Source organism: Malania oleifera, chromosome 1 (assembly GCF_029873635.1).
Source record: "Malania oleifera isolate guangnan ecotype guangnan chromosome 1, ASM2987363v1, whole genome shotgun sequence".
NCBI classification, from domain to species: domain Eukaryota; kingdom Viridiplantae; phylum Streptophyta; class Magnoliopsida; order Santalales; family Ximeniaceae; genus Malania; species Malania oleifera.
The window spans coordinates 113006454-113023816 of record NC_080417.1 but is presented as its reverse complement, the minus strand read 5'-3'; the positions used below and the strand labels follow the sequence as shown (position 1 = coordinate 113023816).

The 17363-nt window shown below is 36.8% G+C and overlaps 1 protein-coding gene across 6 annotated transcripts in view; it reads left to right on the top strand.

Annotated features, from left to right (window-relative positions):
* Nucleotides 1–15599, top strand: part of LOC131157984 (uncharacterized) — a 30924-nt gene extending 15325 nt beyond the window's left edge. For 5 of the 6 annotated variants that reach the window (XM_058112499.1, XM_058112525.1, XM_058112491.1 and 2 more), the window contains exons 14-15: nucleotides 6970–7169; nucleotides 15095–15599. In XM_058112499.1, the coding sequence (XP_057968482.1) occupies nucleotides 6970–7169; nucleotides 15095–15311 (417 nt within the window). In that variant the 3' untranslated portion in view covers nucleotides 15312–15599. Of the gene's footprint in view, nucleotides 1–6969; nucleotides 7170–12954; nucleotides 13145–15094 lie in introns of all 6 variants that reach the window. The other variant, XR_009137373.1, reaches the window with a different exon arrangement.
* Nucleotides 15600–17363: the final 1764 nt, after the last annotated feature.

Genomic DNA, 17363 nt, shown 5'->3' with positions numbered 1-17363 from the left:
ATTAGCACAGCCTAGGAAGCCAATAGAGAATGCCAATCCCACTGAATATTTGAGAAACATATCCCCTTGAAATTACCATTCTCCATGCACCATAGAGAAGCTAGAAAATGAATCTTCTCTCCCACACCAACTCAAGAAGGGATTGAGAAGGGGCGAGCCATCATATCTTGCCTTTGTTTTGATGGATGAAGATTTAGGATAAGAGTAGGTGCCTACTGCCATTGAACTTATGTAGGAGTGCAAAGTTATGAAGTCGGATAAGTTACGGCACGATGTGCCTTTGTGATGAGATGTAGAGCATGAGATTGAGTTGTTATTGGGTGTGAAGCCTCTTGCTAAGGGCCATGTCGATGTCATCACCAAAGTTAGTAGAGTTGAGGAAGCAACTTGATGAGTTATTGGAAGGAGGTTATATTAGGGTTGTGTAATGTTCGGTTTAAATTGACCTAACTGACTAAACCAAATCATTTTGGTCTAAATGGTTTGGTTTCAAAATTAAAATGGTTTGGTTTGGCTTAAGTTTTTCAAAACAATTTGCTTCAATTTGGTTTTTGATTTTGGTCGTCGAAAAACTGAAACTGAGTAAAAATCGAAAACTTTGCAAAAAAAAACCCAGTAAAAAATCCAACTAAAAAGGGTTATATATTGATTAAATTTTCGTACTAATTCTAACACGTATAGTTTTATTAGTTTCCATATTAATATAGGGTTCTTATAGTTGTAATTATTTTTTAATAGGAAATTTTTGAAGGAAAAAAAGAAGAAAAGAAAAAGAACAACATAAAATTCAGTCGGTTTGGTTTTTATTATTGTTGATCCAGCTAGTTTGGTCGGTTCAGTGATTGGTTTCTAGTGAATTTTGGTTTGGTTTGGTTTTTATATTCTACAAGACCGAAAATTTTGGTTCTTAGTACTTTACTCTTGAACCAACCGATTGCACAACCCTAGGTTATATTCATCTTTCCAAAACACAGATTTCTATGGACTACTTCGCGCTCAACAAAGTAACTGTGCGCAACAAGAATCCTATTCTCTTGATTGTTTGATTTGTTTGATAAGCTAAGCCATGCCAGGTGCTTCACCAAACATGACTTGCGGTCAACCTACTAAAGGTGAGGATAGCAAATGATGATGAGCCAAAGACTACTTGTGTGACAAAGTACAGACATCTAAATTCTTGGTGATGCCCTCCAAGTTGATGAATTCGCCAGCAACTTGAGTTTAGAATAACCCCAAGGGATTAGTTTTTTCTACTACTTGGGGCCGTACTTTCAGAACTCACCTCCATGCGGATTGTCTGTAGGGTTCATATCTATTTCTCCTTCAACATGATGCTTACCTAGCCAACACTTAGATTTGGTTCTACTCAATATTTTTTGATTCATCCCAATATTCCCTAGTTTTTCGACTATTACAAAGCATTTTTTGGATATCAAATGGTCCTCCTTAGATGGAATTTTAATGTGGTTGACTTCCCTTTGTTTTTTTTGCAATCAATTTCTTTATTTGCACACTTATAAATTTCATGACTACCTCAACAATTGTGTGAATTTCATGACTATTCAACAATTTTTATGTGGATGAGTCTAATAGTTCATTTTGGAGGAACATGAAGTGCATCTATGAAAGGTGTTCTGAAGGAGAACAACCTTTATATGAAGAAAGAGAAGTGTTCTTGCTTTCTCGGACATTATGAAGCCCTTTTTTGAGGTACATATAGATGGCATCAGACTATGCCCTTTGGTGGAGTCTAGTTATAGGATGGACATCCAATTGCGTATAAGAGTTGTAAGCTTAGTGAAGTACAACTAAAGTACACAAACAAGAGAATGAGATGCTAGTAGTGATTTATTGTCTAGGTCTAAGTTCATGATGGAAACATATAACTCAACTATCAGTCATTTCTTTACACAACCTAAGTTATCCTCCAAGTATGCCCATTGGCAAGAATTTCTTTTTTGAGCACAAGGCTTGGTGGGCGAATCAAGTCGTAGATGCATTGACCAATAAGGCTGAGCTTGTGTCCTCATAATTAGTTGCACACTTGATGGTAAATAAGGTTACCACGACAATGCGGGAGTGATGAAGGAGAACCTTATCAAGGATCTAGTTGCCTAAAGCTTTATGAAGTTGGTGGAAGTGGGCAAAACACACCAATTGTGATTAGAAGACAGATTGCTGTCTACTTATGGTAATCAACACTCTATGCCTCGAGCTAGTGACTTGAGGAAGACACTATTGTGAATGTTGTCACACCATGTGGGCAGGCCACCCACGGTGACATTGGACTTTGCCATTGTTGAAGAAGAGTTATTGCTAGCATGCGTGATGAGGTGGTTGAGTATATCGAAACCTGCTTCACTTTTCAGCAAGACAAGGTTGGGAAGAAGACTGCAATGTTGGAGCCTCTTCAAGTACTAACGAGACTATGAGAGTGTCTCATTTAACTTCATCACCAACTTGCCCAGAGTCAGGGATGTAGGGTCTATACTTGTGGTTATAGACTGGTTTTCAAAGCACAATACTTTTATTTTGGCACTGAAGTATTGCTTGGCAAAGGAGATGACACATGTTTTCTAAACATGTTGTGAATTATTTTGGTGCTCCTTAATACATTGCCAGTGACCATGACACCATATTCATAGGAAACTTTTCGACAAAACTTTTAAGAATCCTCAGTCACAACTTAACATCTCTTCACTTGCAAATAGATGGATAGCCGAATAGATTCAACGGGCTAGTAGAGGAGTACTTGTGCCATTTCATCTCCACCAACTAGAAGAATTGGGTGCATTTGTTCAATGTGCATCTGGGCAAAATAAGGGGGAAGACCGTTGCACTTCAACGTGGGTGACTTGGTGCTTGTTAAGCTCCATCTAGTCACTATGGTGTCGAGATAGAATACTAACTTGCAAACATGAAGGATCGGTCAATCTTGCAAAAGTTGAGAAGGCCTTTTACAAGGTTGATCCTTCAGCTTGGATGAATGTGCAACCTATGTTTTCATGTTAGCTTACTCAAACCATTAATCATCTTCAGTTGACCATAGCTCCTTTGAAGACCTTGCAATCCAACATATGAGAAGTTGAAGTTATCCTTGCAAACAAAGAGTTTACATCATTGAGGGAGAAGCGATAGGAGTTCTTAGTGAAGTGGAAAGGCCTGCCTTGGTGATGAAGAAATCTGCTGATGTCAACGAAAACATGGAAATGTTCGTGGATAAAGTTGAAGAGTGCTTAGCGTCAAAAGTCTACAAGGACATTGATTGCTTAAGTGGGGGAGAATGTTGCCTCAAGCTTGTTCAAAGCATTATGCTTCCTATGACATCTTGGCTTGTGCATGTATGATGGGTAACCGTCATGTAAATACTAGTGTAATTTTTATTCTTTGAGTAGGATAATGCCTTAGTGAAAATAATGAGTCATGAGTATGACTCCTTGGTCTCTTTGATGTTTCCTAGTAACTAAGTGAAAATAGCATAGAAAGCTCTTTAGGGTAGGTTGAATTTTCATCAATCATTGTAAAGCTCACTAGCTATTGTAAATGTGTTTAGTATATTTGCGTTCTCTCCTAAACACATGTTGCCTATGAATGCGTTAATAATGAATTGCGTTACGTTACAATTTGCCATATGACTGTAGGAGTCAATAGTGTGCATGAGGTGCACTGAGGCACAAGGCTCATGAGGCGATGTGGTTTGTGCCTCAGTGGTCAAAGTGACACGACCTTCAATAGGCACATTGAGGTTCGGGGCACAATGCCTCACACATGTTTACCTTATATTTTTTGTTTTTTTCGTCTCTTTAATTTCAGCCATATGACTTGTGTGTGAGCGTAACAAAGAAAAAGGTCAAAAGCATAATATAATATGTTATTCCATGTAGTATCTTCCAACTCTGAGCCAGTTAGCATTCTCTCAAAAAAAAAAAATGTCAGCATCTCACGATACAGGCAGAGCTTTGATTGAAGGCCAACCCTAGATTCCTAAGGCCAACTCTTGACCTTTAATTGAAAGTAAAATCAGTCTTTTCTTTATTTTTCTCTTCTTGATTGACCAAGCTTCTTCTCCTCTTTCTTTTTCTTCTTCATCTTGATTGACCAAAATCAATGATTCTGCTGCTCCTGCATTTTGTTATTTTTTGCTGTTTTTATGGAATTTCTGCTAACTTTTTCCTGGCATACTTGCTCAGCTGCTCTCAGATTTCTTTACTTTTCTTCTTCTTCTGGCCTGCTGTGCTGCTCTCAGTCAGAGCTGTGACCTCTGTTTTTGATTTGTTTTCTTTTGCTGTATTTTTTTTTTGTTTTGAATTTCTACTCCATTTTCCTGCAATTTCTGCCCTCCTGCCTGCAGTCTTCTTCTTCGTCTCAACTGCTCTGCCGCTCTGGCCCCTTCTTGATGTTCTTATTTTTCCTTTTTTTTTTTCGGCTGTTGTATTTGGGAACTAAGTTTTTCTTTTTTTACTCCTTTGAAGCATTTCTTTTTCTTGGCATTTCTGCTTCTATTATTTGGAAATTCTGGCGTCTCAGTCAGAGCTTCACTGCTGCTGCTTTTGTCTTTTTTTTTTGTTGTTTCCTGCTGCCTATCTCAGTTTGTGGAACTTATGGCATGGACGTTGTATATTATTTAATATTTGTGTTATAGTATTCTTTTCTTTTTTTGTTATAGTATTGAATATTTTGATATTTTAAATTCAAATATTAGTGCTAATGTTCTTTCAATCAAGAATCCATTATATAGGGTATTTTACAACAATTTTAATACCATGCGTGTAACTCTTATTTGCTTTCATGTTTGCTTATTGCTTTCGCTTCATTTGCACTAGATGGCTGTGAATTTGCTCATGTTATGAAACTAGGGTATACATTTGACTCAATAATTAAGATGGTGATCTATAACTAGTGCCGCACGGCCCTTCACAAGCTGTGAAGTGTTCATCCTCTAATAACTGGATAGGAGAAAGTAAGTTAATACTTAATAGATACACATCGTAAGGTCTTATAAGGTTTTGTCTCATGATGGGTGTGACGTGTTGGGTATGCACTAGTTCTTCTGTGGATTTTCTCCTTACTATTTTTGGAGGGTTAAGGAGGTATAGCCGCGTAAGGATGTGAGGAAATTTTGGGGATGTGCAGTTTTTACGGTCTTGTGGAGGCTTTTGCTGGAGAGAAGTGCTCATATTTTTTGAGATTAGATCTCAACAATTGATGTGATTTGGAACTAGATTGGCCTTTTTTTGCATTGCTATGGATTTACCTGTTATGTTGCCCTAGGAATGTGGATTTTTTTTGATATATTGCAAGATTGATTAACATTATTGTCGTGATTTTGTTTTCTTTTTCTTGTTTGTAGTTGATTAAGTTTTTCCTTCTATTCTTTTGTTTGTTTAGGAGAATTTGTTTTTGTTGGCCTGGCTAGGCATGGGGGAGGGGTGAAATTTGGCTGTTCCATAAAAATTTAACTTAAACAATTTTTTAATAAGTAATGTACGCTGCAGAGGCAAAAAAAAAAAAAAAAAAATTTAAATTACCCCAACTCACAAATACAAATATTTATTGTGGTTTGGTCCTCTTGACCTATGTGGTTATGTCCACTCCCTAAGCAATCTCCTTGGGTATTTTAGTATGTTCAATAAAATTACAATAGTGACTTGGCACATGGATGCGTTGTCCAATCTTACAGCAGGACTATAATTCGCCGATCAAAGCCAAAAATCGGCCATCAAAGCCTCAACTACCTTTTGACAACTGTTCATGAATCCCACAATGCAATAACAAATGGCAACAAGGTTTAAGATAAGAATTACAATTTGCACAACTTATATCTTATGATTTTTGCATTGTCAACTCAAAAAGGAGAGTTTAGTTGAATACAATTGACTAGTTAAAGAGCGTACCTTTCAAACCAATTTATATTAAGAAAAGAAGAATGAAAGAATAAATAAAATTATCACAAGCTTGATATTCTTCTTCAATCCTTCAAAAATAATTCGTTCTATTTTTGCCCTTGAATGTGACAAGGCTTAGCATACTTGGATTTTATTTTCTTGCACATTGAAGAGTGCAACAAGGATAATCAATATTCTCTATGTTGCTTTTCTAGAGGAAATACACAAGCCTTTCACCAACATCTCTTTCTTGAGGTTCCTACATACCACAAAGTCAATTAGAAGATATACCATCACAATAATTTATGTTCAATTAAGCAAATAATCAATTAATCTTGTGTCTAGTTCCAATTTAACAAAATAAGAGTCAACATGTGCAAATAGTGAAATTAAAAGAGAAGCACACATTGAATTTTGAGGGAGTAATTGGATGATATATTTCCTTATCAATAGAATTTAATTTAAAATTTCAAACCAGTTTCCTAAAATCAAGGAAGGATAAAGATCCTCAATTCAAGATGATAAGGCAAGCTCACTTAATAGCTAATGACCATTGAGATTATATTTGGGATCCATACAATTGAATTCAAGATAATTTTGAAGATTAATTAAGAGAAGCTCTAGAATATCTTCCATTTGTTTGACTTTCAAAACAAAGATATTCAAATTTTAAAATATGTGGGGACCACATATAAACACTAGAGAATATATTTAAGAATATATAAATCCAACTGTAAATATAAAAATATTGTGAAATATTAAAAATCCAAAGAGACAAAGCATGTAGCAATACATCTTGCATGCATTCTGCCTTGCATGAGTCATCTCATGGTGCACTTTTTTTTTTTGTATCTATCCAGCAACTAATCAAAATAACCCATGTATGTAAACTCATAACATGTAAAACTTACTCATGTTTTGAAAATAATCAAAATCTTATTACTATGATAATATTGAATCTTTAATAATTCATACATGCACACAAATGCACAACATATTTCAACATTTTTCTTCCTCATATATTTTTTCTTCTCATAATTTTTTTTTATTTATAAAAAATCTGATCTCTCACCTTATTTTGCAGGTGCGGTGCAAGGAGACAAGGAAGGCTGATCATCTTGCTTTGCCTCTCAAAGGATGTGACATGAAGGATGGTGATTTCAATCAATGTTCATCTGCTGGTCTTTGTTATTGCATTGAAATAAGAAGTGAATATCTCCCGCCATGGATTATTTCTGATGTATGTGCAGCCTTAGGTTCTGATTGTAGGAGCTTTGAGGCAAGGTATTGAAAGTTCACTCTCACTATGACTAAAATATTTCTGATGCTTGGAACTTATTTGTTACTGCATTTGGGTGCAGCTTCTGAAATGATGTCAACTTGATGCAATTGAATCTCTCTCTCTCTCTCTCATACACGCACACACACACTTACAAAACGACAAAAACAAGTTAACTAGTTAGAAGTAGGATTAAGTAGCTGAATTAGGTACTGTTTTAAAATAATGAGTAGTTGTGGTGAAGGGTGAATCAAGTTGAGCTGAAATTATAAATCTATAGTACTTCATAATTCATAAAATCTGGGTTTGGAAGGGCATTTTCTCAAGCAAGGAAAGAAGAAAAGCTTTGAATCTGATTCTTCTTTCCATTTTCTTGGATAGTGTTTTTTGAGAGAGAAGGGGGGGGGGGGGGGGGGAGGGGAGTACAAGGGCTTTTGAAGGATTAGGCATGTCGCTCACTATTATCAAAGATAGATGGATTACTACATTTGCTAGTTGGTATAGTGGTTTGCGCATGATAGACTTGCACAATTCTCAACTTTTTTGACATCCTGCATTTCCTGTGATTCTTTCTTTCATTGTTTGTACACTTGGGTGGCACCTTCTTGCTGCCCTTTAATAAATTCCCTTTGTCGATAAAAAAAAATAGTACTTCCATCATTCAATGAGTAGAAGCTAATGAGGTACTAGAATCAATAATTCAAGGAGTGGATGATGAGCTGAGGGGCCTAGCTGTACCTAAATGGGCTACAAAAGCACTAGATGCTGTGGAAGGTTGAGTGTCATGTTCCAATGTCAGACATGAATTAGGGAGATCTTGGTTATATAAGGATGGTTTGGGCTTCAACTTTAAGAGATGCCTTTATGGGACAAAGCCGTGAGGCTTAATGGGCCAAAGCGGACAATCATCTCCGAAGTTGGGCCAAAACCATTACATTTGGTATATGAGCTACCTTGGTACTGTCATGTGGCTGGATTCTTCATTGAGGTGTGGGTCCCATATAGAGGTGTAGGCCAACCTAACAAGGGAGTTCGAGATTGGGAGCCTATCATGATCTGATATCAGGCATATGCTAGGAAGATTTGGCGAAAGTAGGGTTTTACACTTCAACTTGTAAGGTGCCTTCTAAGGGACAAAACTGCAAGTCCCAATGGGCGAAAGCAGCTAATACCTCACTGGAGTTGGGCCAGGACCATTACACTGATCTTGAAAGTCGCTACTTGCTAGACCATAAGAACTAGATTGTAGTCCTCTATGGTCACAATCAATAATGCACTTTTCTCATTAGAATGGCTAGGTGTGTTAGAAAAATCCACTTTAGAATCACCATCGGCGTAAGACTTGTTGGCCTACATTGTTTTTCATGGACATCCCGACAACCATCAAGAGTGTGGTTCTCATTACCACCCAGTCAATGCAAACACGGGCACCACCAATGCTAGTACCTCTACCAGAACCACCACCTCTTTAAGGACCTCCCAGTAAACCTTTGCCTCTTACATCATTACCACTTTGTCCATGGACAAAAAGAGTGCCTGCCATGGCTGAACTCTCCTTGAGAGAGTTGAGAAGAAGAGCCTATCCCATCTTTTATAATTTGCTAAATTCTAGAAGATACTCAAGTCATGGATGGTATATACTCTCCAGCAAGAATATGATCATGAATAGACTAGAGCTCAGGCCAGAGAAGAAGTTTGCAGCAAGTAATTTTGCATGCTTCTTAATCATGTCAATGTTAGTATTTATTGGCTGGTTGACATTTACTTGCTCTCACATATCCTTTATGGTGCCGCAATCTCGTAGACTTATTTTCTTTGCCAAAACTGAATTTTTTTTTCATAAAAAATCAAATATTTGAGTTTGATTCTTATTTTATAACTCTTATGAGGATCATCCTAAAAACCTTCACTGTTCTGTGAAGCTTTACACTAGCTGTCACTCTCAACTCCATGCCATTTCACAACTCTTTTTTTTTTTTTTGGGGGGGGGGAGGGGGTGTTGCCAGGGTGGTTTGTGACAAGGCGAGGGGCATGGTGATGATGGCTACACTGTTGGCTGATTATTATTAAAATGAAGATGATGTAGTAAATATTAGTGAGTTGGATGGGGGCTTATTAATTCATCAGTTATGATGGTGAATGGGTTTACAGACAAAGTTTCTGGAAAGATTTGAAGCAGCATCCTTAGACCTAGTAAGCCTGAGGCACTGTTTGAGCAACAAGGGAGGGGTGGATGGACTGGGAAGGACTTCTGAGAATGCTCAGGTTAAGAATGATGATCATCATGATGAAGGCGGTTGATGATCATCATGATGCCTTAATTGAGGGAGGACCTTTGGCTGCCATCCTGTACAATGATGCGTCCTCTTCTATTCCAATTTGCTGTGTTGTTTCTTCCTGATAATATTGTGGTGCATTCTGCACTGGAATTTGTTAAGAAAGATCAGTAAAGTTCTAAGTTCAATAGAGGTATCATTTCAAGTCCAAAAAATTTGTGATTTGTCCAATTTATGGAGCATATCTTTGTACCAAAGTGAGAATGCTAGTGCAGGGGAGGGATTATTTCCATTAGTCTTTGGCAGCTGAGATTGATGACTGAGATCCCCAAGCCCTTTTGGAGGGGATGTTTATTGAGTTAGTCCTTTACAAAATGGCGTATAGAATTTCTATTTCTCCTATATGAGAGCGAAAAAAAGAGTATTTCAAGGAGAGCTGAGAAGCCTTGAGACTATTGTTAATTATCAGCAGGGGAAGGGGGTAAAATTGTTAAGATATGAGGGTGGTTAGTTCGAATGTTAGATGTTGTGATATGTGGCTCATATACAGAATGAGATGCATGTACAAAGGGAGAAAACATGGTAGAAAATCGAAGTGTTCGTGGAACAGCAGGGAAACCGTCGACGGATTGGCTATAACCGTCGATGGTTTGGCACCCAATTTCAGACAATTTCATTTTGTCTGAAACTGTCGATGGTTTGGCTCGGGAACCCAGTGCTGATTTTTGAATTTTGAATAAGGGGATGATAATTTGGTTGGGGTTTGGAGGGAAAACCTCTGGGAAATTTATATATATGTTATCTCAGATGTGTATATAAGAGGGTTGAGAGGGTTGATGTATTGTTCATGTACTTTGGACAAGAAAGATAGTGAATCTTTGCTGTTTGCCCCCGTGGATGTAGGCATTGCCGAACCACGTAATTCCTTGTGTTATTGTTTCTATTGCTTTCATTTACAGACAGTGTGATTGTTATTTTTGTATATTTTACCGTTAAATGCTGCGCTTGTGTGATTGCAAATTACGCTGTGCATTTGATTTATACAACATTAGAGGATTGGGTGATGTTAGGAATATAAGTCTTATTAAGGAGGTTTTGCCTTGATATTCTCCTAATATTTTCTTCTTACTGGAGACTAAACTTGAGTTTCCTCTCTATGTTGCTTGAATTTAGAGGGAGGGGTCAGTGGTGGTCCTTTCTTTGGGTTCCTAAGAGACCTACTTTTCATTGTCCTTTATTAATTATTTTATTTTATTTTATTTTATTTTTATATAGAAATCTCTATTCTCGGGAGGATTATTTTAGGCCTATGGTTGAGAGTTTGGATTGGAGTCCCATTTCTAACGTCCATAAGTCTTGGTTGGAGAAGCCATTTGAGGAGAGTAGGTGAGATAGTGATGCTTGGTTTCAATAGGGATAGGGTATGGGGCCTCTGCCTGGATGGATTTAATTCTGTTTCTTCATCTTCAGGAGTGTTGGAGTTTGGAGAAGGCAGACTTGTTAATAAGTTTTCATGGGTTTTATGGGAATGGTGTTCTGGGGAAGCTTTAATTTATGTTTATCACCTTGGGGCCTAAAAAGAATTTTATTAAGGTTTCAGAATTTTGGCCTTTTAGCTCAGTAACTTGTGTTCTTGCTGATCAATTGTGTTCTGTATATAATGACACTATTTCACAAGTAGAGAGTACTTTGTAGGCAGTACTGATTGTGGATGCTATCTTAGCAGTGAATGAGTTGTGGAAGATGTTTGTCCATTTCTGTATTTGTACCTCTTGTTTTTCAATAAAACCTCTCCTCTCTCTCTCTCTCTCTTCCGGTCTCTTATATAATGATATCAACAAACATCAACACTGATTGATATCAAATTCTTGCTTTGCCAACTGAAAATCAGATCAAGAATCTGTGTTCAAAGTGCAAGATTCATCATAAGTGAATTAAGGTTAATTTATAATTTTCAACCCATCCAAAACTGCAATGACAGAAAGGATGGGGAGGATTGTTTGGCTATCCATTTGATTGTGGCAATCTTGGTTTAAACTTGGGGGTATGTTGTGTTGGTATTACTGTATTAATGTGGATGTTTTTAATTAAATATAAGTTAAATTTAATATATTAGTTTTAACGTTTTTAGAATATTAACTACTACTTTAATGGTTTTGTATTTATGATGCTGGAAGTTATACTTAATTTCACCTATGTAAATTGTGATCTAGCTTCATTTCAAGATACAGTTTTTCTTCTTCGAAAGAACTTTAATTTATACTCTTTCTTGAGATTTATATTTTGTTGGATAACTAAATGACACTACATCTCCTATCGCTATGGTGTTTGTGAATGCACACAAAAATCGAGCCAATTAAGTAATCCTGGAGGTCATGTGCGCAGTGACTATATGCACTGAGAAATGTTTCTTCGTAGGTGCAAAATTGGCTTTACGGACAGTTGCCCTTCCATGCCTCAGCTTTTGATAAGTATTTGTATTTTTATTTCATATTAATTTATTAGTAAATATTTTTCCTTCTATTATATTTCCAACATGTTGTTTCTAACCTTGAGGGATTGATGCATAGTTGTTCCAATAGATGTTTGTTTTTAAGTCCATTTTTTATCCCAAACCAGGCTTTAATTTACTGCTTACTGATCCTATTATTTGTAAGTCTTGAAGCTGTTTTTGGGGTATTTTTGTCAATAGACATTTCTTTTAGAAGTCATGTAAGTTTTGAGAGAGTCATGTGATTGGTTGGGGGTGTTGATTTTTCTCATGTTTTATTTTCTCTTGTGTTTTTCTCTTCTGCGTATTATATTTGGAGAACTAAAGTTTCTTCTAGGTGAGAACTTTTGTTCAGTTTGCGATCCTTAGCAGCAGAGCTAATATCGTCCAGAACGAATTAGGAGGCCTCATATAGCCTGTTATCTTCTGACATTTGCTTAATGTGCCTTGGTGGTGAATTTCCTCATTGCTTTTTGGGTTGTTTGGAGAGCAGTGGTTTTGCCCAGATTCTGTGGCCCATTTCCTGTTTACTTATTTTAGGGGTTTTTGAGAGGGATATGGATGCTGTGAATTTTGTGGTATCTGCTCTTATATGGTGTGTTTGGTTGGAGAGTAATGGTTGGATCTTCGAGAGTCAACATTTTCCGATGTGCTTGCTTTGGGATAAGATAGTTTTTTCCTTGCCCTTGTTGGTTTCTGCTTTTGGAGCCTTTAAAGGAATGCACTTAATTGATATTCAATGGGATTTGAGATCTTTATTGTAATGCTTTTTTAAAAAATAAAAATAAAAAATGGTAATTGAGATGATGTCTTATCCTCGTGTTTTTTTTTTTTTTTTTGTTTTTCTTTCTATTTTTGATTTTTTGATTTTTTTTTTAAAAATTGGTGGGCTTCTTGTCCCTGCAGTTTTACCTTCCCTCCTTTCCATCTGATATAGCTTTTTTTTTTTTTTCTTGATTCTTATCCTCTTTTTCATGTATTGTTTTGTTTCTTTTATCTCTTTAATTAAATTTTTCTTTGTAGAAAAAAAAAATTGCTGGAAATATATACAGCCCTTGGATTGTAATTCTGAATGAAGGGTTGAGATGGTTTCTTTGCTACTGGCTAGTGCAGCCTAGAACTTTGAGTTGTTCCAAGTTGTATTCAGTAGTTTCAGGATGATTTAATGTTATCTTCAGCCTGCAACAGCAGACTTCTTCCTCTCCTTTTAAAGGTTTGAGACACTTGTTTAATCATCATTCTTCTCATTTTCTTGACCCTCTTTATCTTCATAAGTTATTTGCATTAGAATTGATATGATGAAAGTTATGAAGTTCATGGGAATTTGAAACAGTGCATCGTCATTATATTCTTGTTATAAATTGCATTTTAGCTTTTTGATTATTTTAATGTAATATGATTTAAATCTTAGTTTCAATCAAGTGAATAAGTATGATGCAGTTTGCTAACAGCATGCCGTCTGTTATTTGTGCTAATTGCGGTTATGTTGTGTGTGTGTGTATATATAATATTTTTTTTGATAGGAGAATTATTGAGTGAAGAAGAGAAGTACAAAGGGGAGGATAGGGCATACGCCTCCAAGAAAACATAAGAAAAAGAAAAGGAAAAAAGACATACAACAAAATAATTACACGAAGAAGATTGAGCTTACAAAACTAACCAATTCTGCTGAAACTTCAAAAAACTAATTCCCTTAGAGCAGTTAGACAAAATGGTCTGCAGAAAATCCAGGAAAAAACAATTATCTCCCGAATGTGTCTGTAAAGGCATAGAGCAATCACTAAGAATATGGATATTCCTCTCTAACCAAATGCTCAACTCACTAGTGGGGGCAATGTGCTTAACCCTAAAATTTACCTAGACAAAAGTGGACCATGACCATCATCTCCGCCGCTCGGACAGCACTCTCTGAGGACAACAAAAATTTAAAAATATGGATATTCCTCTCTAACCAAATGCATGGAGAGTGCTGTAAAGACTAAACAAACCACAAGCTAGCATCTTCATGCTTTGCAGTGCCTCTAAAAGAGATCACCTAGAATGTCTGAGGTACTGAGGCATGCATCATTTGCCTGTAAAATCAAAATACTGTCCCTTGAACTCCAGTCCACAAGACAATGCAAAAATAAGAAAAAAATGCCTTGACCATGGAAAGAACTATTAAATCACCCCTTGACCTACAAGCTTAAGCTGTTAGATTGTACGCCAATAATGTATATCAAGTCTTAGCACTCGCCTGCCTGCATCAGCAGTTCTATTTGTATGTGGAGGGGAAAACAGACTAGCAACACTCATTATAGGGAATAAAATTATTTTTAATAAACAAATGGTAAGTGTGGGCAGCATGATTTGAATCTACGAACTACTACACCTAAAAGCTCAAGACGATACCAGCGGCTTTGATGCCACAATGAAGAACTCCTGGAAGCTTAAAAACCGGTTGTGGGCAAACATGTACATTCAATGTTACAGAGAAGCAAAAAGGATGTCACCTTAAAGTTTGAAAAATGATTTGATGCTCAGAAACCTAATATGCCAAATAGCAATTCAGACGATTGCAATGGATGTCATACCATTTATGTGTTTGAAACTTTGATGCCCATGATTTTGCAAAACTGGCTCTGAAACACTTGAACTGCATTAGGAGTTGATGCCAATAATTCCATGTGTTACAAAGAAGTGAATGAAGAGAAGATCCCTTACTATCAAATAAAATATTTGAAACGTGTTACTCTTCAAATAGAAGAGTTGAATGCAAAATTCTTGTCTTGTCCCTTAACAGTATTGGCTCATTCTTTATGGTTTCACTGTACATTGTCAAACTGAAGCTGAAAATAGAAGCTTTTACATGAGCAATAGTGACGTACTGTGACTAATACTTATACTACTAGATGATATGTCTAGGATTTCCACATTGTGTAGTTCCCAATCACTTTTTTGTCCAAGAATTCATTGCTATGACCTGATGTGATGAATGTGCTCACCAATTTATAAGCTTCATGTTGTTGGGGTGATCCTATGTGAACTAGTTTTGAGTTGCTTTTCTTTTTGAATGTCATGGTTACCGAAACTAGCTGATAAATACTATTCATTTTTAGCACTTGTTTGCCTGTGTGTTATACTATCCAATTATTTCACTCTGCTTCATTCATTTTACTTGCAGTTTTATGACGGAACCTACTTCAACTGGCTTGAATGTTGCTCTTGAAACTGTTGACGAGAAACCTGATTCACAAACCATGGAAAGCAAAGGCCTCCAAGAATTCAGCCATGATTTTGGTATTCAGGATGTGATTTTTTCACCTTCTTTGCGGTCTGCCTCATTAAAGGGCTTGAAGTACTCTGATAGTTCTTATACGGTTTCTCTTGCACCTATCTAAGAATAACATCGGCCGACTTCCGGTCGAGATGGTTAACTGAGATCTTGTTTGCTTACATGGTGATTAGATTTCTTTGTTCTGTAGCAATCTATTTTCTCTGTATTTTGATCTTGTATAATCTTATTCTTGCAATGTTGTATGACAAACATTTTCATGAAATTCGTTTAATTTTGACCCTTCATCGTGTTAGAATTATGCAAGTTTAAAAGTACAATAAAACCCATGCAATGAAAAATCTGGATGTTGGACTCAAATTTTCAATTGATTACAGGGTTGGTGATTCTAGCTTGAACTTGTATGACAAATGATGTGATTATGAGAGAACTACAGCATTGCTGATAATTGTGTGGTGTTCGTGAAACTTTTTGTTAGTATTCATGAGCCCTTTAAATGCGTTTGGGAGCTATTTGCTGTGCGCGAGTGTAAGGGCTCCTCTTGTTTGTCTCCTTGATGTTTTTGAACTGCTTTTGGAAGAAGTTAGGGTTCTTAGTCAGGGAAGAAGGGAACTGAAGTTGATTTGGACATGGTTCTGATAGTTTTGAAATTGCCATTATTGCAAAACCTAAATGGCATACCATATTAAGATTTTTGAAGAGGCTAAACTAAATCGTTCATTACATACCATATTAATGTATGGAGTTGGCGGTGATTTTGTCATCGATAGATCTTCACTCATTACACTCGAGTTTCCCTTGGTAAGAAAAATTGAATTTTTGGTGTAGGGATGACAAGACCACCAGCCATGCGGATCTAGGGTCTTCCCAAAAGACAACTATAGGTGGGAGGAATATCCATTACTTGGAACTCAATTTCAAACGCCATGGGTGAAGAGGAATTTCCAGGACTCCCATTATTTTTTTACTTGGTTTGTCAAATGCTCTGACTATGGCATGACTTTGCTATAGGATGCATCTAAGGGTAGCTTTCTTGGCATGGACATAGGCATGTCGTTTAGAGCTCCATTATGGATTAATACCTGAGCCATCATGTGGTCTTTGCACTTGGTTAAAATGTGCAATGCTCTAATATGCCCTCTTCCTTCTTCTGGTATCTCTTTGTTAGTGAAGGTGTGGAGGATATTTCCCACCATATGATAAAAGCTCTATATAGAAATTTCTTGAGAAACATGATCTTTATTTAGGCACCCTTATTAGTGCTTCTCTGTACGATTCAGAGTTTAGGAGAAGTGTTGTTTATGGTGTGACTCTTATACTTCATAGGCTTATAAATAAAGGGAGAAAAACATATGGATGTGTTCTTGGTGTAGGGCAGTAGCAGAAGACTTGTCGACGAGGGCCCTGTGCTCGTCGATGAGTAGATATCGAGAGCCAGGAAATCTCAGAGCAGAAGACTCGTCGACGAGAGAATAAACTCGTCGATGAGTGGGTTTCTTTGACTCGTCGACGAATCCCTTGTACTCGTAGACGAGTGCACTTAGGCTGTGAGAGAATATTTGAATTTTAAATGTAAACGGTGTGATGGTTGGGGTTCGGAGGGAAGCCTCTGAGGGCTTGTTATATATGTTTTTTTGGGCATATATTTTGACAAGTAAGTGAGTGAGAGAGGGTAAAAGAGTGAGAGAAGATCATTCTAGTGTGTAATCTATGATCTTTATAGTGAAATCTCTTACCGATTGCTCTCATGGATGTAGACTTTGTCGAACCACGTAATTCCTAGTGTTGTTGCCTTTATTATTGTTTTCTTCACGTTGCTATGATTGTGGAATAATTCTGTATTCATCATTGATATTGCTGCAAGTATATGTGTGATCCTTTTATATAATGTTTATTTCGCTGCGTGTTGTTGGAAGAGACCCTATTTTCATAACAATTGGTATCAGAGCGTGTTGCATGACCTTTGAATTTAAGGATCTTGTGGTGAAGGTTTATGCAGAATTCAACCGAATAACATGGATGCAATGACTTGGAATAAATTGGGAGCAATCATTCAATTTTGTTTGACTAGAGATATGTTGTAGTACGTCGTGGATGAGAATTCTCTAGCATTAGTTTGGCGAAAATGGGAATGCCGATATATGTCTAAGGGCTCGTC